This window comes from Fukomys damarensis, unplaced genomic scaffold (assembly GCF_012274545.1).
Source record: "Fukomys damarensis isolate Sample0158 unplaced genomic scaffold, DMR_v1.0_HiC HiC_scaffold_31, whole genome shotgun sequence".
NCBI classification, from domain to species: Eukaryota; Metazoa; Chordata; class Mammalia; order Rodentia; family Bathyergidae; genus Fukomys; species Fukomys damarensis.
The window spans coordinates 18,990,868-19,018,866 of NW_022900943.1; the positions used below are offsets into that span (position 1 = coordinate 18,990,868).

At 39.3% G+C, this 27,999-nt stretch overlaps 1 protein-coding gene and 1 long non-coding RNA gene across 32 annotated transcripts in view; one reads left to right on the top strand and one right to left on the bottom strand.

The window, feature by feature from the left end:
- Positions 1-27,999, bottom strand: part of Trpm3 (transient receptor potential cation channel subfamily M member 3) — a 506,665-nt gene that overhangs the window by 215,032 nt on the left and 263,634 nt on the right. For 20 of the 31 annotated variants that reach the window (XM_010638475.2, XM_019209660.2, XM_010638476.2 and 17 more), the window contains exons 6-7: positions 20,482-20,653; positions 8,060-8,134 (exon numbers count right to left, since the gene is read on the bottom strand). In XM_010638475.2, the coding sequence (XP_010636777.1) occupies positions 8,060-8,134; positions 20,482-20,653 (247 nt within the window). The remainder of the gene's footprint in view (positions 1-8,059; positions 8,135-20,481; positions 20,654-27,999) is intronic. The other 11 variants (XM_010638482.2, XM_010638483.2, XM_010638480.2 and 8 more) reach the window with 1 other exon arrangement.
- On the top strand, positions 327-27,969 carry LOC104872277. The gene is made up of 4 exons (XR_783112.3): positions 327-362; positions 11,980-12,056; positions 23,485-23,610; positions 27,015-27,969. It is a non-coding gene; the product is annotated as an uncharacterized LOC104872277 (long non-coding RNA).

A 27,999-nucleotide genomic window follows, 5' to 3' on the forward strand; every position in this document is an offset into this window, starting at 1 on the left:
AGCCTCTGGTTCTGCTGTATGGGCACCACCTTATTTAGGTGCAAATATGGCTTTTTCTGAAAGACAGTTTGTCTTGAGTTTGTTACAGCTCCTCACAAAGCAACAACTATGGCAACATGTTAAAAAAGCTAATTACAAATGCAACCCAAACCAAGTACTTAGAAATTTCTGGCTTGCAGCGAAGGAATTAGTATACTGATATGCACTGAGACAATTGGGTGAAGGCAGGTTCTCTCTTCCCTAGGAAGAAGAACCTGCCGAGCACCTACCAGATATACAGCACTGAACAGGGCAGAGTCGATATGCTGATTCAATCTACTCATCAACCCCATGGAAGAGGTATTTTTATACCCATTCTACAGGTAAGGACACTAAGGCATTGAGAGTAAATTGAAAATTAACGGACCAGTAATAGTCTGAGCTGGTTTTCAAGCAGAGACATTAGGAAATAACCGAGCACTCGGTACTCAATTGTGTCACATAAAGGGATCATATCATGTATACTCTTAGGACGTATTAGCATCATTGGTAACTGCTCTAGTAGGACAGGTATAAACTGGGACTATTTAATTGAATGAGCCAGGGTGTCTGGTCACTCTACTCATCTCATAAATACAAACTCATTTCTGCTAGTTTTTTTTCTTTTATTGAGTTTATTGGTACATTTTAGGTATACAGTACAGTTACATTCATTATTGGGATCTTGTACCTTTACATGACAGGTCTTGGTTCTCATTTTTTCCCCCTTGTCCATGCATTTCTGCTAGTTTTTAAATCAATTCCAATCCCAGATATTTAAAAATGCGGTGCCTTTGTTCACTGTTTCTTTGTTGCATTATTTCCAGCTTAGAAAGGCCAAGACTCAGTGTTCCCTCTGTGTTTCCTGGGATCCGGTTTCTCCCTCCAGCTAAACCACAGCTGTTCATTGTCAGAGCTATTCTTGTTTCTGGAGACACAGAGGGATGAAACTCCAGGGAAGGATTAGATCATTAAGTAAAGGAAAACAGCAACAGTACAGCAGCACCTGTGAAAATCCTGTATGGGGGTGGGGAACCTATCAGTTGAAAATTTTTCTCATGTTCTAGCATATCTGTGATGGTGCTGGAAATACATCCCTGCTACTTTTCCTTCTTGGAAATAAATGCCTCATTACACTCTATCACTTAAACGCATCCAGTGCCTGAGGATGGGAAATGAGAGAGTCATGGCCGAGGACGTGTGTTGGGTACTTTGGGTCCTTCATCACTGGAGTATTTGGCCTCATTATCCTACTCTGTCATATCTGTGTGAAACAGTTATGGCTTGGCTTTTTCCTGCTGCTGACACTAAAAATGGATTTGAGCAAAATAATAAGTGCTAATTCCATTATCTTGTAAGTAGGCTATTTGAAGGTTATCAGGAAGAAAGTGGCACCTTAAGGTCTGATTCCAATATGCAAAAAGTCTGTTCATTAAAAATTATCACAAGGAGGGGTGTAGATTTCAGATTTTTGGCCCTTCTCATCAGTGTCTGCTCTAGGAAGAAGGCTCTCAATGTTAGCATGTTTTAGAATCAGCTGGGGGAAGCCCCAAAGCACCTTCCTGGACCACGCTCCCATAGTTTCCAGTAGGATCTGAGAATTTGTATTTCCAATGAGTTTCCTGGTCATGCTCTTGCTGCTGGCCCATGAACCACACTTTGAGAATCAGTGCCCTAGCATAAAGCTGCAAGGTTTTTTTTCCTATAAAAAGAAGTGAAATCTAGGATGTATCCCCTGCACCAAATAATAGCCCAACATTCATGGAGGGGTTTTAAAATGACTGTGAATAATATGTTTCCAGATGACTGTTTTAACGTCTAAACCAGACATAAGCAAAACATTTTTTTGTAAAGTGTCACATAAATAACCACTGTCAGCTTTGCAGGCCAAATGCACTTGGTTGCAACTACTCAGTTTTGCAGTTATAGCATGAGAGCGTCCAGAGACTACATTAAGGATGAGCATGGCTACATTTCAATAAAGCTTTTTGTTCAGAACAGATGGCCCAGAGGACTTGGCTGTTGGGCTGCAGATTGCCCACCTTTAAGCCTAACTTATGCGGTAAAAGTGAGTCATAGAAGATGACACCTGTTAGTCTGTTAAACCTGAGTGCCCATGGCCAATGAGAAGGTGATCAAATCGAAAACTGGAAGCCAAGCATTGGCACTCATTTTATTTGTATGTAATTCACACAGAAAGATACACATTCTTGCAATTTAGCCACTAAATCCAGGTATTTGGAACTATGTACGCACTTCAAATCAAATGTGCTGCCACTTACCCCATTTCAGATTTTCTATTTAAAATTGCACTCATTCGTTTATTCATTTATTTGATTTTTGAGACAGGGTCTTGCTATGTAATTCAGGCAGATCTTGAACTCACTGTGTAGCCCAGGCTAGCTTCGAACTCACAGTAATTCTTCTGCCTTGGCCTCCTGAGTGTTGAGATTACAGGCATGTGCCACCACACCTGGCTTACATATATTGGTATATTCTATACTTGGTGCTTTGCCCGAAACTGAAGAATGTATTTAACAATCTTTATTATCCAGAATAATTTACTGGCTTATTGATTAGATTTTCTTTTCTAGTAGTTTTTCTCTACTCCATTAAAAGGATCGTTGAAGTGTCTATCTTGCAGGGTAGGGGGGTTGTGTTGCTGGCCACAGCTGCTAAAAAGCTGAAGTCACCTGAAGATAAACTGTGTGGGTAGATTTTATTAAAAAAAAAAAAAAAGCACCAAAACCTTCCTAACATCCTGAAGTGGAAGAAGAAGAGAAAGGCTAGTGTCTTTGAGTGGGAGACGTGGGACCTGGTGAGCCAGGGAAGAAATTGTACAAGTCAGGGGCAGGCAGATGAAAATCACAACATCCTGATGACCTCTTTGTGGTGTCTTCTCACTTGGCTTGATAACCACAATTAACACCACTGGCTATTTTTTGCTCTTGGAAATAGATTTACCTATTCAGGATCTAGATGGTTCACTCTCTCGGTTTCTCTCTCACTTTACTTGCTGCTCCTTCAATTCCTTTGCTGATTCATCTTTACCTATCTGTGTATGATGCTAGCACTATACCAAGATTCAGTTCTTGGTCCTCTTCTTACCTTGTCTTCCCTACCATGCTACTTAACATCAGGACCCTTCCCTGAATCCCCTGTCCTGCCTTCTCTATTTTAGTTTTCTCTTTATCACTCTCCACCAATATCTTATTTCTATTTATTTTCCGTGTCCTTTGCTCCATATGTGAGCTCCATGTGGGTGGGAATTACCATGTGCACCCTGTCTGAGGGGTACTGTTGTGAAGTCCACCATGGCACGCTGAACCATTGTCCTGATTGCAGTTACAGCAAAGATTCCTTTGGGTCTGTCTGGCCTGGGAGTGCCACAGCTTCCCACTTAAGTGATCAAGCAGGCTCAGTCAATTGGTAGTGGCCTTGGCTGAAGGAAGTTGAGAGGCCCTTTTCCAATTTTCCAAGTACCTGCTAAGATGTGTCAGTAAGAGTAAGAGAGTATTGGTGGGGATGCTTTTCTTAGGATCTTGAGCATCACCCAAAAGTCCATGGGTTAAAAGGCTTGGTCCCCAGGATGGTGCTTTTGGGAAATGGGGAAGCTTTAAGAGGTGAGGCCTAGTGGGAGGTGTTTAGGTTATTTCAGACATTCCCTGCAAGGGGAATATAGGACCTTGGTCTCTTCTTTCTTTCACTTCCTGGCAAGAAAGTGAGCCTTTTCGCTTTGCCATATGCTTTATGATGATATATTATCTCAACTTAGGTCCAAAAATAGCATGACCAGCTGATCATGGACTGTAACCTCTAAAACTATGGCCCAAAATAAAGCATTTGTCCTCATATGCTGATGATTTCAGGTGTTTATAATGGTGAAGGAAAGTTGAGTAAGATGGAGGTGGGTAGGGGGAGAATTCTAATGAAGGTTAAGACTGAACTTACCAAAAACTAGTTGGAAAGAATCTTGGAATTAGACTTGAATTAAGAAAAGTTCAGACAAGGACCTGAATTCAATCCCGTGCCAAAAAAAAAGAAATGTTCTTATTATGTGATATTTCCTACACATCTGAGTTGGTAAAAAACAATTCCTTTTTTGGTTATTTTTGTTGAGTCTGGCTATATGGTCCGGATGGATCTCGAACTTGGTAGTCTAGCTTCAAACTCACGTGCCTCCTTCCTCAGCCTCCTAATTATGAACAATCATGTATAGTCATAGTGACAGTTCTTACTACTTGAATAATGAGAACAATCCAAGAGAACAATGTGAATTTCATTCTATGTATTCCAAGAAACAAGACTTATAGGTGGAAATACAGGGTGAAGTGGGGTTTCTCATCATCCTCTAAATGTTCACATGAGCCTGCCATATTCAGTTTCTGCTTGCTTGACCATCTCTCCCAGGACTTCTTAATAAACCCTAACATACCTCAGAGTCAGTTTATATTTCTTATGTTCTCCTTCTGGGTAGAAAAAAATGCTGCTCATGGAGGGCACGGTGCAGCTTTAATTTGATGACCAGAAAAGCTAGATCTTCAGCCTTCACCTCCTTGTTTTGGCAAAGGTCTACCTGTTTTTTTCACTCTGCCTATTTTCCGCAGGAGTTGCCTATGTCACCCTATGTAGACCTAGAGATGCCAAGGCTTGTTAGAGCCTTTGATTCCTCTGTCTGTGATTCAGGATGTCAGTGTTTGCCTGCTGGATTGGGGCGTGCAGAACTCTGCTTTGCTTTTGAAATCTGGCCTCCAGTGCAGAATGGGGACAGCCTGTGCAGGAAGGGGAAAGGCTGCTTATTAGTTTCAGCCAGGAATACCAAGAGAAAAAAATTAGGCTGTTTGCTTATTGGTTTATTATTAGGGCATAAAAAAAATCTCTCTTTCTTTTTTATTTTTCTCAGGGTTTAGTGATCCTGAGCTCAGGGTTCAACATTAAAACATTTTAATTTGGCTAAAACCCTGACAGCTTTATTAACGACATTCAGGAGCACTATTTCCAGTCATTCATGAAATCTCTATGAATTGCATTTCATTATGACATCCATTAGTTTCAAGGGCCTGAAATGGTCAAATAGTATTGAAGAGATTGACAAATTATAAATGTTAGAAAGGGACTTTGAAGGATCCTATGATATATTTCTTGGCCTAAACCACTTTAAGCAAATTAAAATCACAGCCCACTTTTCTTCAGGACCCTATGGAATGAGATGGTATATCTTCTCTAAATATATCTAACTGTAAAATTGTTGTTTGTGGCAGAAAAGCACTCATTCAGCACAAAATTTCCATTTATTTTATGTTTGTCTAACTTTCTAAAATTAGCCATACATTTCTACTGAGTGGATTGATCCTGATCTAGACTGAAAAAGCAGCCACAGGCAATTATCACTTTAAATAAGTAGGAGAAAAATCAATAGTTTCTTTTTTTCTGTGTAAATAGAAATACTGAAGCCATGATGGTATTGGCTGTTAAAAATATTCTTAGACTATAGTTATAAGATGGACATGATTTAATAATGATCACAATCTAACAGCAATGCAATCAATTCCACAGGCTAAATGCTTTCATGCCCATGAGTCAGAGGCAGTCTTTTCCTGTGCATGCTCCCACTTACTTTTCCTCCTTTCTTGAGTCTATTTCTTTTCTAGCTTTCAATCTAAATCCTCCCATTATATTTCCATCAGACTAGAAACCAAAGCTAAAAGAAGTCCAGGAAAACCAAGTACTGATATTTACAACAGCAATTTATCGAGCAGCTCCTCATATGTGCTGGGTACTCTGCTAAGTTTTCAGGATGATCAGATGGATAAGACATGGACACTGCTCTGCAGGAATTCAGTCTAAGATGACGGCAGATGGAGCAGGCAGAGGGACAGATAATCCCTCTCCCAAAGGAAGCAGTGCTGTGACTGACAAAGGGTTAGACAGGGATATGTAGGAATGTGAGGATCATAGGCAGGATGGAGTCAAAGGACATCTTTGAGAAGAGATTTAGAGAGAACATAGGTTGTGGCCAGGTACGGATGGAGAAGGGAGTTTCAGCAAATACCGGAGAGGGACAAAACCACATCCAGTGGGCCCTGTTATTTAAGAGAAACTGCAAATAACTTGGAATGGGTGGGACAGAAGGTTCACATGGTGTTATGGCAGAAAAAGAAGCTAGAAAAACAACCAATAAAAAATATTCAAGAGCTGTTAGTTCGCAATGCAACAAGGAAGAGATTGGGTCCCATCAAGAAGGTCTCTGTTATCATTTTAGGAATCTATTATATCTGACCAAGCAGAGTGATTTTGCCAATCTTGAGACCAAAATGCCAGTCAAATATTTGCAACCTAAATCTTTCTATTCTGCAAAAGGATGTTTGAGTTCTTCCCTGCATGTAAAAATGCCTAAGGAATCTTATTAGTATGGTAGGCATTTCCCCTGTACAGACTTACATCATTACAAGACAATGTCCTAGTCCCTGAACAAGCAATTCCAATGCGGACCAGTCTCTGCTGAAAAAGACAGAGTTCCTAGCTTGAATAGGAAGAGGGTCTGGTAAGTAAGACACACAAACCCCAAGAGCGGGTTTCACTAAAATGTGTTCTCCCCAAAGTTATTTTGACTTCATGGTCTTCATTGACACACAACTTCCACTCATAAGCATGGCACATTTGTGTCAAGTCATTTCATTAAATGAAGATAGGGCTTGGTTTCAACAGTGGTGTGTTCTTCCTACAAATTAATCTTCAGAGAGAAGACCCTCTAAAAGGAAGAGGAAATTTGGAACAACATAGTTGAGATCATCTGATAAATGGCAAATTACCCCAACTCAGGTGAACTGACAGTGGGTTTAGTACTTAGAATTAATTGGGTATTAGGCCTTTTCCTTGACTGGTTGAGGTTTGAGAAAGCCTGCATGGTGGGTTGAACAGATTAGAGCATGTACACAAGATAACAAGATGTTCTTGATACACCTGTAATCCGCTCAGAGGACTTTTAACTTCCTTTTCAAGTCATGTGGTGTGACCTTGTGGCTGTTAGTCTGTGAGATGGATTAAACCCTTCCCACTTCCTGAGCTCCCTGGCTAAACTTCTACTCTGACTTGCAACATAGGGTTGTTATCCCTCTCAAGGGATCGTTATGGGCTCAAAGATGGAAAACTTCACGTCATGGTTATCCCCATGCATTTGATGAAGGTGCAATGATCAGAAAAGATGCCAGTGATGACAATTGAACGTCCCTTTGCCTTCCCAGCCTCCTTCATATATTCTCAGGCATAGGATGACAAAGGGAAGTCCACGAGTCACATGAAGAAAGACGGTAGCCATGGATACACGATCAGGATCTCCTTTGCTTCCTTCCTCCCTCTTCCCCATCACCTTGCCCATTCCCCCCTCCTGTTTCTCACCATCTTGCCACTAGCCACCATCCTCTTTCCAAAGTCCTATGTGATGATTTATTCCAACCTAACCAGTGCTTTGCCCATGTCTGGCACAGAGGTAGTGCTCAAATGGTTGTTGAATGAAATAATGACCTCCAAGTTTTCCAGTAACATTTCTGGAGAGCCTCTCCTTGAACAAGGTATTTCCTTGCATAGATGAAGAAGCAAGAGCTTTGTGATCACATCAAAACCCTTGTTTGCATCTAGCTGTTTCACTAATGGTATTTAAGGTAAGAGCATAACCTCACTGGGCTGCCATTTTGTCACCTATCAAAAAAAGAAAGGAAGATAATTCCTACCTTGAAGGGTTTTTGAGTGTATGAAAAGAGATAGTGTATGTGAAAAATGCCTCGCACAGCTCCAGGAACAGAAACAAATGCTGATTTCCTGCTAGTAGTATTGGGGCAGTGCTTCCAAGCTTTCTTGCGTGGCATCTTTAAGATGGTGAATAATGACTCACTAATCCCTGATCTGGTTGCATGTCTTAGAAAAATAGCAGTCAGAAGAAATGAAGTTGTTAGGGGTTTTTAAAGGGAAAGAAAGCTGCTGTGGTTAATTTTCTTGGCTGGGGTTTAAGAGGAAGTTCAAGTTGTCCGTTAATTATACTTACCAATTGGATCTAATTGGCAACTACCCCAAAATGAATAAAACAAGCGGGAGTCAAGAGAGAAAAACGGCAGGCATCCTGTCAAAAAATAAAATCTTTGAAATTTCTATAATCCAATGGTCAGATACACACTCAATTAAAGTAGATGGACCATCCAATTTGTATGAATTTCTACGTGTGACCACAGCCCATGTTACACATTCCAACCGAGGCCAAACATTGCAGTCTTTCTTAAAATCAAAATTTAACAGGTTCTTAAAATTAACAACCCTTCACTGCAAGAAGTATCCTTCATTATTTTGTTTCGGCCTAGATAACTACTGCAGTAGGTGAAAGGGTTTTAATGAATTCATGGTAAGTACTTTTACCAATGCTCGGCACTTAGTAAATCCCTAATAAGCATTGGTTGTTACATTAATTACAATGATAATGATGAATCTTTCAGTTTGGGTGTTTTCTAGGACAGGTATTAGATTTACCTTTTAAACATATTTTCTGATTTTCTGAGAAATAAGAATTTTATTCTCAAGTGATTGAGCTGTATGTCACCTAAGAAACTATCCTTTCAGAGATGAGTCTAAATGTTTTCCTTTTTAAAGAGGAATTGAAACAAATGTCAATGTGTCAGTCAACATGAATAACATTATTTACTGAACTTCTTGTCTGTGTTCTGCACTCTTCTGTTTCTTTCATTGGCTAAGATATATTTATGGATATATATTTATTTCATTATTTTTGCAGAAGAAAAACAGTTTCAGTATTATGATTCTTCTGCCTTAAACTGGGAGATGAATTCCATGGTAACATCCTGTCTCTGGAGATGGTAATTTATTGAACAAGCTGGCTTTGGCTAGTTGGCCCAGGCAGCATTTTCTGTTAAATATAGGCCTCGAGGGAGAATCCCACTCATACATTTCTACCTTGTTTTTGTTTCTTTCCATAAATAGCGTTTAAGGATGACCTCAGATCCTCAAGTTAGGTGTTTTGTCCCTGAGTCCCAGGACTAACCTAGACTTTGAAAGCAGGCTCTACCTGGGGCAGTTGTTGAGAGGTAGGGGCTGGGCAGGGTGGTAGCTGCCCTGGTGTGAGAGATGAGGCACCCACAATTCATGGAGCATCTCTTGGTCATTCTTAGCTCTAGCAGAGCTGCCTTCTCATAGGAGTGTACTCACTGGGGAGAGCACAAAGCAGTATCCCTCAGTGAACGTGACATAAGGGTTAATTCCTCTGGGTTCTTCATAGTTCTTATGTTAAAAAACCAAGAACAACCGCTGTTCATTTTCTAGGGTGTTTCTAATTAGCATGTTTCTTGGAACACAACTTCACCTTGCCTAGTACAGACTCTCCAGGCTGCTTTTCCACTGCGTAAGGCAATTAGACCACGTACGAAACAGTGTATGCAAAGCTTCAAATAGTTACCTCGTGATCCCACCCCGGAGCCCTGGAAAATGTTAACACATACATTTGTTGATGAACCTGAGCAAAAATATTGGCTTAGCTGCATCTTTCCTGCAGAGTGAGCAGCACGCTGGTATTTTTAGTTTATTTTTCCCCAAGTTATCAAACCCTAATGAGCAAAAATCTAGTCTCTCTAGTGAAGACCCACCATGATAAGATTAGTGTCAGAGTTAAAAATGAAGATGTCTAGCTAGCAGGTATGCGATCATTGTGTCTGTGGCTATCTCGGTATTTCCGTAATTACCTTTCAGAATATTGCTTTGAAATGAGGCTGATTCCCTAAACACCCTACTTCTGTTGTTGCTCATGTGTGTGGAGAGCTTTTCAAGTATCTGAATTCGTAGGGTCTTATATGCAATAGAGAGTAAACAGCACCTTCTACGCTAAGGTAGTGACATGATGCTGAACAAAGTGTGGCAAACCTAGGGTTTTGCAGGATAGGGTCAGATGGAAGCTCTGCAGCATTAACTCACTGCGTGAATTTTGGGACACTTGACCTTTTTTAAGTGACTTTCCTATTTGCAAAATGAAAGCTATGAGCTAAATGAAGTTATATATAAATATACATACATACTGTCCTCCTGTTTATCTTTTTTTGTTTGTTTGTTTTTTGGTTTTTTGAGATGGTCACACTATGAAGTTGAGACTGACCTGGAATTCACTATGTAGTCCAGGCTGGTCTTGAACTCACAGCAATCCTCCTGCCTCAGCCTCCCAAGGGCTGGGATTAAGGCATGTGCCACTATGCCTGGCCTACCTGCTTATCATTTTGATGCTGTACTCTACTGTAGAATCTCCTGTATATTAACCAGCCAGCAAAAGAGATACAGTGGAACATATATATTTTTCTTATGATTTTAATGATATTTTCTGCAAAGCAACATGTGGTTCTTATTCATATTTGTAGCTGAAATTTTGCTTATGTGGACAGAAGATAAATGATGAAAAGTTTAGAATACATGCAAAAACACTTTCTGCCTGTTGAAAGCTCTTACTTGTTTGCCTTTGAGTCCATTATCTTCATTCTGTCTGTCAAATCTCACTTGAAATTTGTCTACCAGGTATCCACAAATACTCCAACCAGAAATGTTCCTCTGAATGCCTATTGTACCTTATACTACTGAAAGACATTTAGCACTTACTGCTGCATAACTGGCTCTTTGCATAGAGAGAGGCTATAGAACTCAGTGGTATAGATGTGTGTTCAAACAGATTTCAGGTCTGCCATTTGCTAGTAGTCAGATTTTTGTTCTATTACTTGGATTTTTTGTTTCCTTATTGGTAAAACCGGAAAAGTAATGGTACCCACTTCAAGTCTGTTGTAAGATTAAATCAGTTATTCCTTGTCAATTATTTAGAAGAGGACTCAACAAAAACTAGTTATTATTTACTTATTTGTAAAGCTAAGTTTTCAACCCACAGCTAAGCCTTAATTTTGCAACCCCTTTAATGATTTGTACATTACAGGCACACAAACAAATGCTTCTAAAGAAAAATCTCAAAATAAATGCTGTCAAGGAGAAAGAAAGACAACAAGCAACTGCTATTTTAGATGACAGATATTTTGAGTTCTCGTGATTGTCACATTTTGAAAGAGTGAAGAAATTTGACATGCATTTAGCTTTCCTAGGAAGACTCTTTAAAAGTATAGCATGGTACAGAATGTCATGAAGCTTTTCCACAGCAAGCATGTGGACAACAGCCAACAGCTGTTCAAACAACTGTTCAGTGAGCTGCATTATAATGGGGGGAAGAGGCTGAACTATGAGGTTCAGGATCATGATGAAAGGGAAGTGAACAGTTTTAGATTTTACTCATGTTAGGGACATAAATATAGGGCATTTTAAGTCTCCCTGTTGTAAAAATAGGACATTTGATTAAAAGGAAGGATTGGGACTAAATTTAGGCTATTTGTTTTTCATTTAAAACTTTTCTATTCACACATTTACAGTACCTAATGATCACATTCATCGTGGGAAGGTGATAGAATCGCGTACACAACACATCTCAATTCTGTGTACTTCCCTTTCCTCTCCCCTCTCTCCTCCCTCTTTATTTCTTGGTTTCTTTCTCATTTGCAAAAGCTCTTTCCCCAATTTCCTACTCACTATCTATAAGAGAAACCACATGATATTTAAGCTTGTGTTTCTAGTTTGGCCGCTTTATCGTTCACCAACTCCAAAGAAGGAAGATGATTGTGGTTCTGGTGTCAGCCATTATTACACCTAAGTAACAACATGTTTTTACATTGGTCTCATAGTTTTTATGTATATCCTTTACATGTAATTTGAGAATTTTTTCCCCAGTATTGGGGATTGAACTTGGGTCCTTGTGCTTGTGAGGCAGGCGGCAGAACCACTGAGCTAAATACCCAGCCCTGTAATTTGAGAATACTGTTTTTACTGTGTCCTTACCTAGCTCTCTTCCCTCGGGCCTCCTGACTTGATGCTCTCACTTTGCCTCAGGAGTGAAGAATTGCCAGAAGACTGAGGCAGAGGGAAGATGGATCGAGCACGGTTCAGATGCTTCCCTACCCACACAGGTGAGCAACGCTAGGGGTCACCCCAGGGTCCAGAGGAGACGTGGGGCAAAGGGATGAAACAGTGGAGTGAACAATTTGCAGAGCACTAATGTACAATACACAACATGAGGACTGTACTTTATAATGGTATTTCCCATTCAGGAATTTTGCTAAATGAGTGGATTATGGCTACTCTTGTCATGGGTAACTATGTGAGATGAAGGTACGCTAATCTGTTCCACTACAGTGCCACTGTGCTACAGCTGGGTCTTAATATGTTGTGTACCTTAAACATACACAATAAAACGTATTTTTTTTAAAAAAGAATGATATACACTTAAGGGACTAGGTTACTTAACCACATTATGTGGATAGACAGATTTCCTCCAAAGGCTTGCATATTTTTTTTTTATTAAAGCAGTATCTGCTCACTGTAAAAATCAAGAAGTTTTTAAAGGTATAAATTGAAAAGTGTCACTGCCTGTCTTCTCTTTCCTATCTTAAACCTTACTGTAAATACTAATTGTTCACTTGGGTCCTTTTAGATATTTTATAGGCATATAAATAAATATATATATAATTTTAAAATATAATTATACTAAGCATATAGTTGTATTATTGTACAACATATTATTAACTTAAGCAGTGAAGATAATCTTTCCCTCTGTGCCCAAACAGAACTATTACATTATCAGAATGATTTCAGAATATTTTGCTATATATCAATTTGCTTATTGATGAATTATTAGGTTACTTCTATTTTATTATTGTAAAAACATTACAGTAAATGGGTGAAGAATAAACTCCTAGAAATAAACTTGTAGCAGGCCTAAATGATATGCATATTTAAAAGGAAACAGAACTGGAAAAATGGTCTTTTGAATAAAGTTGCCCATATTTACACATTCATTGAAAATGTTGTATTTCCTCCTTTTTTTGCCAATTTGAAAGCCTAAAATATTTCATCATTGAATGAAATTTACTTTTTTCCTTATAATGTCTCTGTTGAAATATTTTGCACATTTTTCTATGAGGCTTTTCACTTTTTTTACTGATTTTTTAGGTTGTCCATATATTATAGAAATTAGCCTTTTGTCATAATTGCTAATATGTTTCATTTGGCCATTTTCTCATGACTTATTCACTGTATTTTCGATAGAAGCTTGGGTTGTGTGAATGGAATATTCCTAAAAACTTATGATTTTGGTATAGGTCAAATATCTCTCACCTAGAGCCTTATTCTAAAACAATCTTCAGTAATTTACAGATCAAAAATGAGGCTTTCCCTGGTATTCCACTTTGAACTGTATTCTACTAACATCTTACTAAGTTATCCCCTGGGCAGTGTCATCTAGGGAGTAGGATCTTTTTGCACCTTTGTCTCTTTTCCCTGGTTAGCTAATAACTGTGTGTAGGATTTCTGTGAGCACAAAGGACTCTGACAGGAAAGTTCTCAGGCTAGAGCACATTTCTGGAATCACTGAGCCTGAAACATAAAACTCAGTGGTGCTACCAAGTTGGAAATTCTGATCTTATTTACGTCGTGAGGTCTGCCCATTAAGCTGGTTGGTGTGTCTCCTCGAATGAAAAACAGACGGGTCAGTTTGAGTCCATTTACGGTTTTCAAATATGTTGAAAGCTCTAATATAGATGATGACTTTGAGCCTCATCCAGCAGAGAGCAGGTTTAAGATTCAGCACAAATGCAGGTGTGATGTTAGAAAGAACTTCCCAATCGCAGGTGATGTTAGAATTTGAAGGACGTGCTGCAGATGACATCAGTCTGTCTGGGCTCAAACACCAAAGCCTTAGAGGTTGTTAAGTATTCTGAATCTCAGCACCATTTCTTAGTGGTGCTGCTTCTACCTGTCTTTGAGTGTGGACATCCTGTAAGTAGGAAGTACTTGGTAGGGATGCCAATGGCATTTGAGCCAGGCAATTCTTCATGAGGAACTGCCCTACCTGTGGCAGAATGTGAACATTCACTTCCGCTCACTGGCAACTTGAACTTTACCAGCTCTGACTCGCCTCAGGCACCGTCATGTGTGTGGTATTCATGTATCATACATCTCAATGGAAAGGGAAATACTTATTCTGCACAAAAACACATAGTTTATTGGAGATAGCATTCTGTCCTCCTGAGCAATGTTGTTGTTATTATTTTTATTTGTGTGGATTAATACACAATCATATGGGGACAAGGTGTGGTGGCTTAGGACAATGGCGGTGAACCTATGGCACGTGTGCCACAGCAAGCTGTTTGTATTCATTGAAAGGTTCGCCATCTCTGGCTTAGGGACTTCATGCTAAAACATATAGTTTTTGTTATGCAGAGATTTCTAGATACCACTATCCTCAAATGCCAAATTTGATTATATTTTATGAATTCTGCAATCATTTCTTCTCCTTGCTTACTCAGAGATAAATGACAAGCCCATTCTAATCTGCTGCTTTAGAAAAAAGTACTCTAGGTAGGTAGCCTCATAAGATGAGGTCATGCTGAAATGTCAGCTGTTACTCTGGGCCAAAGAAAGAACAACATCAAATTATCTTCCAAGCAAACCTTGAAAGTAGCAAAAACATTGATTATGGAAATCTGAAGATACCTAGATACTCCCATCAACTAATATCACAGAATAAGTGTTTTTGTAAGGTCTGCCATGGAGAAATAATCCCTCACATTGGATTTAATTTGATATAAAGTTCTCTTTCAAGTAGGGAGATAGAAAATTCTCGCCTCATAATAGAATTTCCTACACCCAGGCTTGATGTTCAAAATATAATTAGATGTGCAATCCAAATAAAATTTCCATCTGGCCAATCCTAAAATAACGTTCAAATACAAACAACTAACACCTTAATGAAATGGCGCCTGAAAAGAACTTGATTTCTATCTTCTTTTATTTTATTTTTTTTGTGAGGGTGGGTGGATAAAATGGTCAAATATCAGAAGAAAATCTGATACTGGTCCAGATCGAAGTTTTTAACATCTATTATTGGCCAATTCACACTCACCCTGAGTTCTGACACCTGCAGCAAGCAAAATTACTCAACATTACAATTCATGTCTGTGATTATTCTTAGACACTGAAATAGCCTGAATCTCCAAAGAAGGCTTGCATTTTCTTGATTAAGCTCTGTTTACTTAGCTACAGTGTAGAATTTTCATTTTCAATAATATAGAAAAAGTAGAAATTTTCTGGTTGTTGCTTCTGTGACCAAGAAATTACATCAATTACTTTTCAATAAGTAATGTTAAGCCTTCATTTGCCCTTCAGACTCTTTCTGTAACTACTAGCTACTAACTTGTGGCTTCTTCAGAGACACGTCCAGTTTCTAACCCTGTTTTCTTTTAATAAACTTTTTGGACTCTGCTGGGCTTCAGGTGAAAAGACCTGAATCTCGGGTCAGACCTGTGGCAGTAAGGCTGTGTACACATTGTCCGTGGATGCCCATCTGGGACCACCGCACCCCCAAAAGGCAGGAAAGGGAATCAGTAGTTTGGCCACACTTTTGCATGTTGACTCGTTTCATCACAACACTCCAAGGAATTAGCATCCTTTGTTTACAGGAGCGGAAATAAAATTCTAAGAGAAATACAGAACAGAACGGGTGGGTGTACCTACCACTCTGATTTTAAAGCACTCATGATAGACAAGCTCTTCCTCTTCTCCCCAAAGTTATACTCACCCTTCAAACTCTCAAAAGCAAGCCTCAGTTTCTAGGGATTTATCTAACTTTCATTTTTTAAGAACTGCAATGTTAGTATTTGTTTTAAATAATCTTTGGTCAGCTGAGAGTAGAATTTGAGGCTGGAAAGGATGACTATCAAATTTCAGATAAAGTTAAGCATGAAATATTGAGAAAATATTTGTACAACTTTATGGGATATGTTATGGTAACTAGATTATGTATATAATAAGCAAATTAAGATTTATTTTCATCTCTTCCGATCTCATCATTTTTATGTGTCTGGAATTTTATACTTTTCTATTCATTATAAAATACAGGACGTTTTAATTAGTAGTTACCCTACTGTGTGATACAAAACCAGAAATGTGTAATTCCTCCTCTTTGTATTTTGGTGTCCCTCAAATTTTGGTGTCCTGAGTTAAAGAAATATTTTTAAAATCTGGTCTTATGTGTTGCCAACACACATTTCAAAAGATTCTTTGGCATCTACATTTATGGATGAAACGATACGCTGTCTGGATTTTTCCTTCAAGAATATCCAGGAAGCAGCGGCACGTATGTGTAGAGGGACAAGTTAGGCTGTGGGTTGAAAAGGTTGAGGCTGGGCAAATGGCTACAGGATGTGACTGTGGAGATCAGTAATACTTCTAATAACTGTGGTATGCATTATTGATCATTAGTCATAGCCTGGATGTTACAATATGCTCTGATTTTTCTGTATGTTTGAAATTTTTAACATTAAAACGTTTCTATGCTTATAATTTTTAAAGATCAGGATACTAAGATGCTACTTCCTAGGGCAGCCCATGCATATTTGATATTTTATCGATAAGTAATGTTAACAGAGGTCTGATGATACTCTAACCACAGTTTACCACCTCTCCTGCTGCCACCCTCCTTCAAACCACTGTTGTCTCTCCCTGTGGTATTGCAGTAGCTTCATAAAGGCATCTCGTTGCTGCTTATTTTCTCCCGACTTCAATCTAGGCTGTCCATACAACTGCAGGGATACAGTATTTTAAAACATAAAGGCGAACCTATAAATTATCAGATCCAAATTTATTAGGATAGAATTCAACTCTTTACTAAGCTTTTCTTACGACTGAATACCCAAAATGTTTATCCCTGCTTCTGTTCTCCCCAGAATGCTCTTTCCACAGCCCCCTCACAGCATGCCGGCCTCTGGTTCAATGTCACTCCCTGCTAGACCATCTCTGGTCACCTAATTGAAGTGACCCTCATGATACATATGCCACACACAGATGTTACCTTATTTTTCTTGATAGCACCTGGTACTATCAGGCAATGTGTATTTGCTTAGCGCACTGTTCTTTCTTCCTTAAGATCAGTGATTTGTTTAGTGCTGCTTCTCCAGAACTTAGCCATGGTAGGGATGTAATTAGAGTTCAATAAATATTTACTTACTAAAGGAATGACAGGTATTGCTCTCTGCCTATTAGATTTGCACATTAAAATATAGTGGCTAAGAGAGCATTACAAAACGTGTAACTGCTCACGTCTAAAAGGATTTTCTTTCATCTGTGGCACTGCCTATTGAGAGCAGGAATGGCTGGGAGGGGAGAGACACTGCATGCTGAGAAAAAGGCGAGACACTTGTAACACTATTCATAATTGGGCACGAATGGGGGAGTTGATAAGAAAGGACGCACAGGTGTCCTGAATGAGATGTACCCTATTGTTAAAGGAAATGCTCTCCAGAAGAGTATGTCATTTATGTAATAAACAGACTGCAGGTTACCCTAAGTGACAAGGAGGTTTGGCCCTTGAACTAGGAAGATGCTGCAATGTTTGCAGACGGCTACAGGCTGTCCTGAGTGTTGGGTGGTGGACAGCATTATAGTGGCATGGTGTCTAATATGCAGGGAGTTGAATTCCACAGTTATACCTAAGGTTTCTTACACTTTTGAAACAGGGAGTGAAAATATAAATGGGAATTTTTAGACTGGCTCTATAAAATATAATTTCTGAAAGGAAGAAGCCACAGTATTGCCAATCATGGCATAAAGAAAAAGTGTTCAGGTTAGAAATCAGAATTACTGTTCGAGATATTGACCAAGAAGGATGCATTAAAAGCTTGCATTTTATGCTGTCTTGTGTTACTGCCAGGTCTGCTCTTAGCCTGTCTTCTTGGTTCCCTCCTGGAGGCTTCCATGTTCTCCAAGGCTTCTTTTCTTTGCAGGGTACTGAAGGGGGACCTCTAAATTGGTGAACCGTGGTGACCCCTTCCCCTCAGAGGAGCTCGTACTCCCTTCCTGTTTTAGGGGCAGAGTTCAGAGTAGAACAAAAGCTTATGTGTCACTTGCTTGTAGGTGAGCCTTCCTCTCAGTTTTCTCTTGACTAACAGGCCTGGGGACATGAGACTTCCAATTCTAAGCCCAAGACAGCCTCAGGCAAACTGGGACAAGTTGGTCACCCTACTACCGCTAGTAAGTTTGGGGATAGAACTACAGCTCATGGGAAGATTCTTTACCCTTCTCCTTTTAACTTCCTGTGCTTTCTAGGATCTCTGTTGATGTCTGCAATAATTCTGACCATTTAATTATGTTCAGTGAATGGGAGTCTGTGGGTTTCTATTGTACCTCAAAAAGCATCAGAAAAGAAATCCCTGGTACTGAGGTTCGCGCCTCTCCTCTACTTTGTACCTTGATGCTTCATTGACTACTTGTGAATGTGCCCATATGCTCCTCTCTGCCTTGACAGTTTAGCAAGTGCCTGTGTCTTCACCAGAATAGGACGCGTCTCTGATGATCCATCTGGTGGTGTGTCTTGTGGTGTGCCTGAGTCCCACCATCTATACACTCCGCACTGCTGGCTGTGCGCCTCAGTGATGCCAGGCTGCAGTCCAGGAGCTCCTTGGCCTTCTCTGGCAGGCTTCCCACACTCCCAGCGCCTCTAAAAGCTCTGGAGAAAGGCATCCTCCTAAACATATAAGTTACTTTATTGAAGATGCCCTCTCTGGTATGACCACTTAGAAGAAGGCACCAGGTTTGCCCAACAGAGCTCTAGTTGGATATTCACTCCACCTCGAGTCTTTTTTTGCTGGGTGCATAATTTATCCAGCCACATACCCAGTTGTGCTCCCTGTGCTACTGACCAGTTGGTCCAGCTGCCAGCAGTGCCCTTCTGGACAGATTTCTCATTACAGTCCTAAACACGACCCTGAAATTGTCTCTTGCTGCCTTGCTCCTACATCTTTCAGCTTCCATCTTACTCCTATTTAAGCTGCCCTTCTTAACTGAGCATGTTAAAAGGAGGAATTGTGATAGTGCATAAGAACCTATGTAGGTGATGATGGCTATCGAATATTGTAATGAATTCAGTTTAGTGGATATATTGAAACCTACCACTCATTGATAACAGTGCTTTGTTACATTTGATGTCTGGTGGGCTTTGGATCAGTTTTTTTTAGTATTTTCTACACCTTTTTTTCCTGGAAAATGTTTACTCTGGGTTATTAGCATGTTTCTTTTCTTTTCTTTCTTTCTTTTTTTTTTTTTTCCAAAGATAGTTCAGGAAAGGAGTTTTATAATTTTTACTTTAGTCCCAGGCTAGAATTCATTATTCCAGACATCTTTGTAAAAAAAAAGATGAAAGTATGAAACCTGGCTACTTAAGCAGTAGTAGTTCTTAAAAGCTAAAACCAGAGAAAAGGGTATGGGAAAGAGAAGCTACGATCTGTTGGGTTTATGATTCCAGTCCTAGGAGCAAGGTGACTACGACAGGGAAGATGCATTTGGGACAGATGGAGAAAAGACACCAGAGGAGGAAAGAGAGTCAGACAAGCTGAACTACATTGCACTTGGATTCCAAAAAACTCATCTAGGCAAAGAGAAGCTTTTGTTGTTTGGAATTGCAGGTTCTGGAGTTTCAGTCAATTACACCCAAGTTTCCTTAATGGGATATATAATTATCACCAAGTATGAGCTGGCCATGAAGCTTCATGTGTTATTTTGTGAAAAAAAAATTCAATTTTATTTTGTAAGGAAGAACATATTATTGTGTTTTCATATTTGGATTACATTTCAATGCAAGCCACCAAGTGATCTGGGGGGCATTGTTGTTTCTGCCTTTTCAAAGCTCAAATGTTTACCTAATAATTCCAGCACAGAGCCCAAAGTTACTGATGAGGATAATATGACCATCAGATATGTATGATATCATGTATATCACATAATATATATTTATATAGACGTATAGAAAATCTAAAAATAGCACTGAATGAGTATATGAAGTTAAGAGAGAGAGTTAGCTTCACCAAGGTGGTTTCACAGGATGCTTTGGCTTAGATAATGTTCAATTCCCTTGAAACGCCTTTGAACTGCCAGACCTCTGCTAAGATCAAAACCCGTTTTTTCCTTTTTTTATATGCACCAAAAATAGCTTAATAAATAGAAACAATTTCTCTAGGGTGTCTTTCCTCCTTGGAGTACTATGAAAAGGATGTAGGAAACATTTGGAGAGAAAACTTATCTGCATTCAGAAACCCCATGTGGGGTTTGAGTTTTCACGCATGAGAAATGAGCCCGAGCCCACTAATTGTGTAATCACTTCTGATACCTCCAGGTAGCCTCCTCTGGAGAACTTCCTTCCCTTCTAACTGCTGGCCCAGGAGAAATGATGGGCCCTGTTCACAATGTCAAGCTTTTGTAACATAGGTGCACAAGACCCTCGGTGTGAATCACTTTCAGCATACTTTCTCTGAGGCAGCACAGTGGAAACAATGGCCCACTTACTTGTGTTTATCTTCTGGAGTGAAATGTGCTTTTCCAGCTGTCTCCGAAGTTTCACCTCGGCTCCATACTTCCCAGTGGTCCCGTTGTCGGCCAAGATGAAGTGGGAGTGCATGCTGTTGAGAACAGTGAGCTTGCTCATGGGATTGGACATGGTCTGGTATGGCCGGACTACCTGCAGGGTGTTAAAGACAAGAGGCAGACATCAGAGAAAAGGAAGCAAGTTAGGAGGAGGACAACCAGAGCCAGAAAAAGTGAAAGAGTTTCTTCGGTACAGTGAAAGTGCTGTCTGTGTTCTATTCCTAGAATTACTTGGGGTAGAAGCAAAATTTACGCTAAAAATTCCATTCAAAGCAAGTCAATTCTTAAGTATTTATTTACCACACACATACAGAAAGGAGAATTTGTGCTTTTACACTAAAAAACTGGGCATGCCAGTCATTGTTTCATTTTAAAGTTGATGGTTTATTTGCTAATGAACAAAAATAGTTTCAAATGCAGTGATTTTGTTTCATTTCCTCTTCTATCAGATCAGTACTGTAGTAGGCACAGCCGAACAGTTACGGTTCTGGAGAATGGAAGGTGGAATAATGTAGTCTATTCTGTTAGTCCTGTTCAGCTGTCTGAAGGTCTGTTATTGAAAATCATCACTGTTCTTACTACATACTTTATTTAAGTGTGAAATAAGTTGAATGTAAAATAACTGTTTCATCAGACAATTATCAGGCCAAAAATTATGCAACCTAAACTGGGGCAATTTCAGTGTTCTTCCAGATTTTTGGTATATAAAAAAAACTGCTATTTTTTGTGAGCTGGTTGTTTTATATATATATCATCTGCATTCCTTGCAGGAATCCTGCAGGTTACAGGTTGCATTCACTTTTTAGATGAAAAAAACCTGGGAAAATGAAAGGTAAAATAAGTTATCTGTTTTTCTCATACACCCAGAATTCATACCCAGGTGAACTCACACCCTCATTCTAAAAATTTATGCTCCTTTTCCCTGCCCTACTGTTTTACCCAATGGAAACATAAGATGATACGTCGGAAATCTACTTCTAAATATTTAAGAAGGAATTTTGCTCAAAACAATGAAAAGAGAGCATTCAACAGGCTTACTGGAACAGGCTCTCAGTATAGTTGTCGCTGTTCTGAATTATTGAAATTGACAGGGCAGAAATAAATGCTACTGGGTTTTTATTTCTGTGCCTTTGTGCAATATGTACATTAATTATAGAGTTGAGATGCTCTTGTTCTTTCTCAGAATGTAATAACTTACCACGAAAAGCTGCAGTCAGATTGAGTAGTTTGTTAAAGGAATTACAGAGGGATTTAGTAAGGGCAGCCTTCAAGAGTGAAGATCTCATGTAAGTCATTTTTAAAACCTTGGTACTGATTCAAAACCTCATGGTTCCCATGTGTCTAGAAAATAAAGTGTACTCGATAAATAATGAATAGGCAAACGAGACAGACATGCTTCTGTTCAAATCTGAAAAAAAAATCTTTCTGAATTATTTGGGAATTGATTTAATGTAATATTTAAATGTGTGTATAATTCTGCATTTTTGAAATGCTTTCAGTCCCATAAATATATGCCTATGTTTTCATACATGCCCATTTTAAATGTAATATCAATATGAGGTTAATTCATAGCTTCATTTTAGTTGGTTCTTATTGATAACAAAAAAGCCCATAACAGTTTCGATTATTGTCTCTAGTAATCGCATGAAACAATAATCAATTACTGCTTTGTTTTAGATGATGAAAAGGAATGCTCCAACATAGAGGCAGTGAACTGTATTTGCAACCCTGTCCTCAGCTCTTCATCACTGAAAGAGTAAATCGCTTAGCTGAAATTCCCATTTTGTTGCTGCTTGTTTTTTATTATAAAACATTAATTCTCCAGCAGAGTGTAAGTTAATAAATATTAACGGTTCATAGAAAGATGCATAGAAGAAAGATTTTTAAGTGTTGTAAAGTGCCTCAGTGTTGTGCTTCTGGGCAAAAGAAAATGCTTTAGTACTGTTCTCCTTTTATAGCAGCAGCTCCTGAAGATTCTATGTGAAGGAGGGGAAAGACCAAAGCAGTGGAATATTTGTGCTGGCGCACGCGTGTGCACGCGTGCATGCACACACACACACACACACACACACACACACACACACCTTTTTACTTCCTGGGAATCTACTTTAAGACTCTTCATGAAAGTCAAGCTTTCAAGTGGATAAAGGAATTATAGTGATTCTCAGCCAAGCTGTTACATTTACCACAGTCTGTAAAGAAGGCAATTAAATCATATGCTGATGTTCTGTATCTCTTTTTCTCATTACTGGATTCTAAGGCCATTGCTTCTTCAGTCTTGTGACTTTTGACCCTCTTTTCTTGTGAAACACAGTTCACCAGCTCCTTAGGAACATGGTATATTTGAATTAGTCATGGCAACAGGGTCAAACTTACAGAGGTGTTCTTGAATTCTAATTTCTTCATTGTAATGAAGGTAAGTTAAAGGTGGCCATGGTTTGGCAGATATTTTGTTTGCTGAATTATATTATGAATATAAATCTTAAAAATAAGTAAACTGTCCTAATATATATTTTTAGTCCTTTTGAAGGAAGCCGTTTTAAAAACACCCTGAGTACATGAGTCACAGAAATCTGTGTAAATCCCATTTCTGCCAATGGCTGTGCGACATTTTATTAGTAAATGTTTGCAGTCTGTAATAATTACATTCATGATGGAGAGCTGGTGCATGTACATAACACATGCTAATTCTGTTATATCTCCCCTTCCTCTCTCTTCCCTTGGTCCCCTTCCATTTCGCAAAAGTTTTATCTCCAGATGTCCTATTACCTCTCTTTTATTTTGCTCTTTATTTATACTTTGGGGTTCTCATATAAGAGAAACCATGCAATATTTAAATTTGATGTATGACTTATTTCACTTAGATTATGCTCTCAAAGTGCACCCATTTCCCTACAAATGTGAGTATGACTTTTTAATCTGCAGGAAGGAAAGGATTAAATCACTCATTTCATGGACCTTGGTTGAGATCCTATGTATGAAGTACCTGGCACCACCAGCCATGCTACAAACATCACGTCCTTCTCCAGGTCTGCTCCCATCTTACCAACGGTAAGCCGAGTTTGCAATTGTAAACCAGTGATCAAAACAAACTGAAACAAATCCTTGATTTCTTGTTTTACACCAGAGATTTAAAGAATAAGAATCAACCATCTGTTGGCAAAATATGCAAAGTGTTTTGTCATTGTCACATCCTCCCAAGCAAGCCCAAGTGCTGGGATTACAGGTGTGCGCCACCACACCTGGCTTCTCCTCTTTTTAAATTGATCTGTCACAGATATCAGTTACAGCAACAGACATCTGACTGACAGACTCTAGGATAATGTTTTCTGTTTTCTACTGGATTAAGACTTTATTTAGATACTTTGACTATAGCATACCTCTCCAGACATCATCGGCCATTAATTTTAATACAAAATGAAGTAGAACTTCTACAAGTCGAATAAAGCATCTTAAGAAGGGACAGAAAGAAAATAAGTGATCATTTCAGCAGATACCTCCTTTATTTCTATGAGCTTTTAAATTGAATTAGCTCTTAGAACATCTTTTACTATACAAATATGTTCTCTACTATATTTCAATATGTCACTCTTATTGTATCTATAAGCCCCTTGGTAAGGGGCTGATAGTCTGGAGTTATCTGTTGATGAACTGAAAAGTTGGAAATAACTTCGTAAGTATTTCAGAAAAATACATTTTGGTCTAACTTGCCTGCAAAACTCCCTTAACATTCTTCATTACAAACATACCCCCAGACTACTTTTGATTACCAGTTTGCATATATACAAAAGATTTGATGTCCCTTCTGCTGTGTTTTTACTCGATAGAAGTGTCTTTTTAATAACATGAATACCAATAACTTTTCCCTGTGACAAAATTTTGGAGGTGATGCAGCCACTTCCTTGAAGAGCTCCTAAAAACAGGCCAACTTTTAAGTGTGTGTTGGTGGGAATGACTGAGACACGTGCATGAGTTGTAGGTAGTATTGTCCGCTGTACGGCACACCTCTCACCCAGGATTTTGTGACAGAATTAATTCCTAATGCCTCATAGCATTCAGTGCTTGTAAATGGTCACTTTTTCATCATTGGAAAGATGGAGAAGACAGCCACCCAAATTTTCCAAGTTTCATAGTTTAGATAAGGAATCTTTATTGGGAAAGGTTAATGGTATCTGAGAGGCCTTACAATTTGGTAAATTTTCACGATTGATAAATATACTAGTGTCTGTGCCTAAAAGAGAAGTCTCAGAAAGGATTTTAGACCCTTACTGTTCTCTGGGCATCAAAGGGCAGAATACCCCTAAGTGATGGCATGTTTTCCCTTGCTCTCCTGTCTCTTAAGAGTGAATAAGAAAATTCTTTACTCAGTAATGCATCGTATACCATTTAGCACTGTTCTTTTGATTGGTACAATTCTAGTTGGCAGGGCTCTATAGACCCTGACTTTGAAACAAAGATGCCCTGTGAAGTGCAACTGGGGTTGTATGAGGGCTTGGTGGAGGCAAAATCCCTTTTATACAAAACCTGAGGAGGAGCGTCATCATATCCAGGAAGAGGAGAGTGATTCAGAGACCCTGTGGGCGCCTGAGCACCTCCCATGTGATATGGCGGTGCTGCATTTATGTTCCCTGGATGGGCTCAAAGGAGTCACACCGGAGCAGATCTGAGACACCTGCTGGTGTTTTCCTGGCCATTTTCCGGATGTTCTAGTCGTATCTAAGAGTATGGAGCAGAAAGTCAGCATGCGAGCCTCCAGTTCTAGTTTTTCTAGGCATTAATAGACCTGGAGAAAGTCTTTAAATTCATTTACGGTGATAAGAAAATATATATAGTACATGATAAACACGATGCTGGCATGAGGAGACATTGTCATGTGTCTAGGTAATATCCAAAATAATGCTTAAAATATATTTACTAAAGGAAAACTTTGAACCACAGTTTTCTTATCTGGAAAGCAGAAGATGTAACTAATTTATGAAGATTTCCCATCTGTAAACTTGAGTCTGGACAGCCTGTGTTAAAAAGTACACTTGATCTATTCATGTTAATGCAGAATTATGATGTTCCATGTGTGTTGGTTGCAAAAACCAAGTCATTCTCTTATTTCCTGAGGTCTGTCTTTCCATTTTACCATACTGTGAGTTGGAAGTTTGATCACTAGGAATTCCAGACAGAAATAAATTGGGTTAAATCAGATTTTTGTGCCATCTTAGCCTCGTAGCCTAGCGATTTGTGTATCAATATGCTTCAAGCTGCAGGACAGGAGATGTATGGTCTGTAGAGTCACCTCTTCCCTCCTAAAAGTGTTGTGGTTTTAATTTAGACCACAAGAAAATGAGCATTCACTGAGCACATCTTCTATGCCAGGTACCATGAAGGCAATGACTTCTGCGGGGTAATCACTGTATGTTTATTTTATTGGTGGAACTATACGGGCTCACAGAAGTGAGGTGTCTGCCAAACTTACCCCACTCGTCACAGTTTAGTTTAAGTTCCTCTATAAGCAGAGTCGCATTAAAAAGGAACACAGAGGACTCAATCTGATTTAAAATTTATAGAGAACATTATGGTTGGTTTTTCTGCTGGACATTTTGTTTTGCTAATGGCTTAGCTGGGCTTGGGAATCCTTCTGACAGCTGATCAGATTATTTCCAGTTGAGTCATCTAGAACTGTGCATAGACAGAGGTCAGGAAAGGCACCAGCAGGCAGCAAAATGGGGTTGTGCTTTGGTGAGTAAGAAACAAAAGGAGGGTTGAGCTTCTGTTAAAATCAGGCATTCCTTTCTGCTAGGGAAAAGGAGATACCACTGAGAAGTCGGAAGCAACCTCTGGTGTTGGAGATAAAGGGGCCTAACAGAATGAAATAGGAAAAAGAAAGGCTCTATAGCTCCTGTTAATAGAGAGAGGCCTCGCCAGTGGGGCATGGGCTGCTTATTTCCTATTCAGGCAACACAGTGGCAAGTTTTAGGCATAAAGCAGGTCATACTGAAATCCAAACGCTGCTCTCAGCACAGCAGTTCATGCAAGTAACTAGCAAACCCACGGACCCATTTCCAGAGAGCACCCGGATATTAGCTGTGTGACTCCCACCAAAATCCCCAGGAGCATCAGTTACGTCTTCTGGCAGCTCTATGAATATATGTCCCTCAGTGTGTGTCCTGCTGAGAGTTCCTCAGCCCTCACTTCATGCTTTCTACTTGAATGGACTCACCTCCCTTTGGCCCGTCCAAAAGGGGGAGACATGTGCCGTTCAGCTACTGGTAGTGGGTACAGGCTCTTAAATTATAAAAGGAGTCACTTTATTTGGCAATCATCAGGTATCAAGTGAGGGTGACTTTAAACTGTGTTCAGAAATTCTTTGAAACTCTTCCCTTGGTCAAGGTTGGATTCAGTGCTTTACCTCTAAGGGGCAGAAAAAAACTGATGGCATGTGACTCCCGAAGGGCTTCTCTTAGCTCTTTCAGATCACTTACTCTGAAGGAAGCCTGTGCCAAGCTGCGAATACAATAAAGCAGCCTCAAGAACAGGTCTGCATGGCCAGGAACTCCAACCACCTGCTGGTGAGTGAGTAATCTTTGAAGAAGGCGCTGCAACCCAACTGCCATCTTGGCCGTGACCAAGAGAAAATGATGACCTGAACCATCCAGGTAAACCGTTTACAAATCCTTTGCCAACCATGCTGTGAGACCATCAGTGTTGGTTGTTTAAGCCATTAAGTTTTGGGATCGTTTTTAACATATCAATATATAAATAATATAATTGTGTAATATCTTGGAGGCTTCAAAGTGTGTCATCTCCCTCTATTCCAAACAGATATGTATAATCTAATGAGCTCTCGTCCCCACTGTCCTAACACTGCCTGGCATTTCTTCTCTGTGCTCCAAAAGGTTCTAGTTCCTTTTCCATTGGAGTGGTAACTAAATCTTCCAGATTCCTCCCACTTCTCACCTGAACTCCATCCTTTGATCTGACTCCTGTGCCAACTGAGTGGCCCTAAGCAAGTTACTCATGCTCTGTTTCTTATTATTGCTGTAAGTCAGTGGAGATTAAAAATTATAACCAATTAACTGAGATACAGATGATTCCCCACTTACAGTGGTTCAATTTAGGATATTATGATGATGTCAAAGGTAATACTACATGTTCAGTAGACATTTTAGTTCAAACTGTGCCCCTTTTCTGGTTTAGTGACACAGTATGACACACAGTATCATCCTCTTCTTCTGTTGTTTAGTTCTAATGAGTCACCTTCCAGCCACCTATCTGATTAGAAAGGTAAATAACCAACATTGTATTAGTATACTGCATTCAATAAAATACAATGGCTACTCAACACTATTACAAAATTATCTCTGTGTTAGATATTTTTGCTCAATTCCAGGCTAATGTAAATGTTTTGATCACATTTAAGGTAGGCTATCCTAAACTATGGTATTGGAT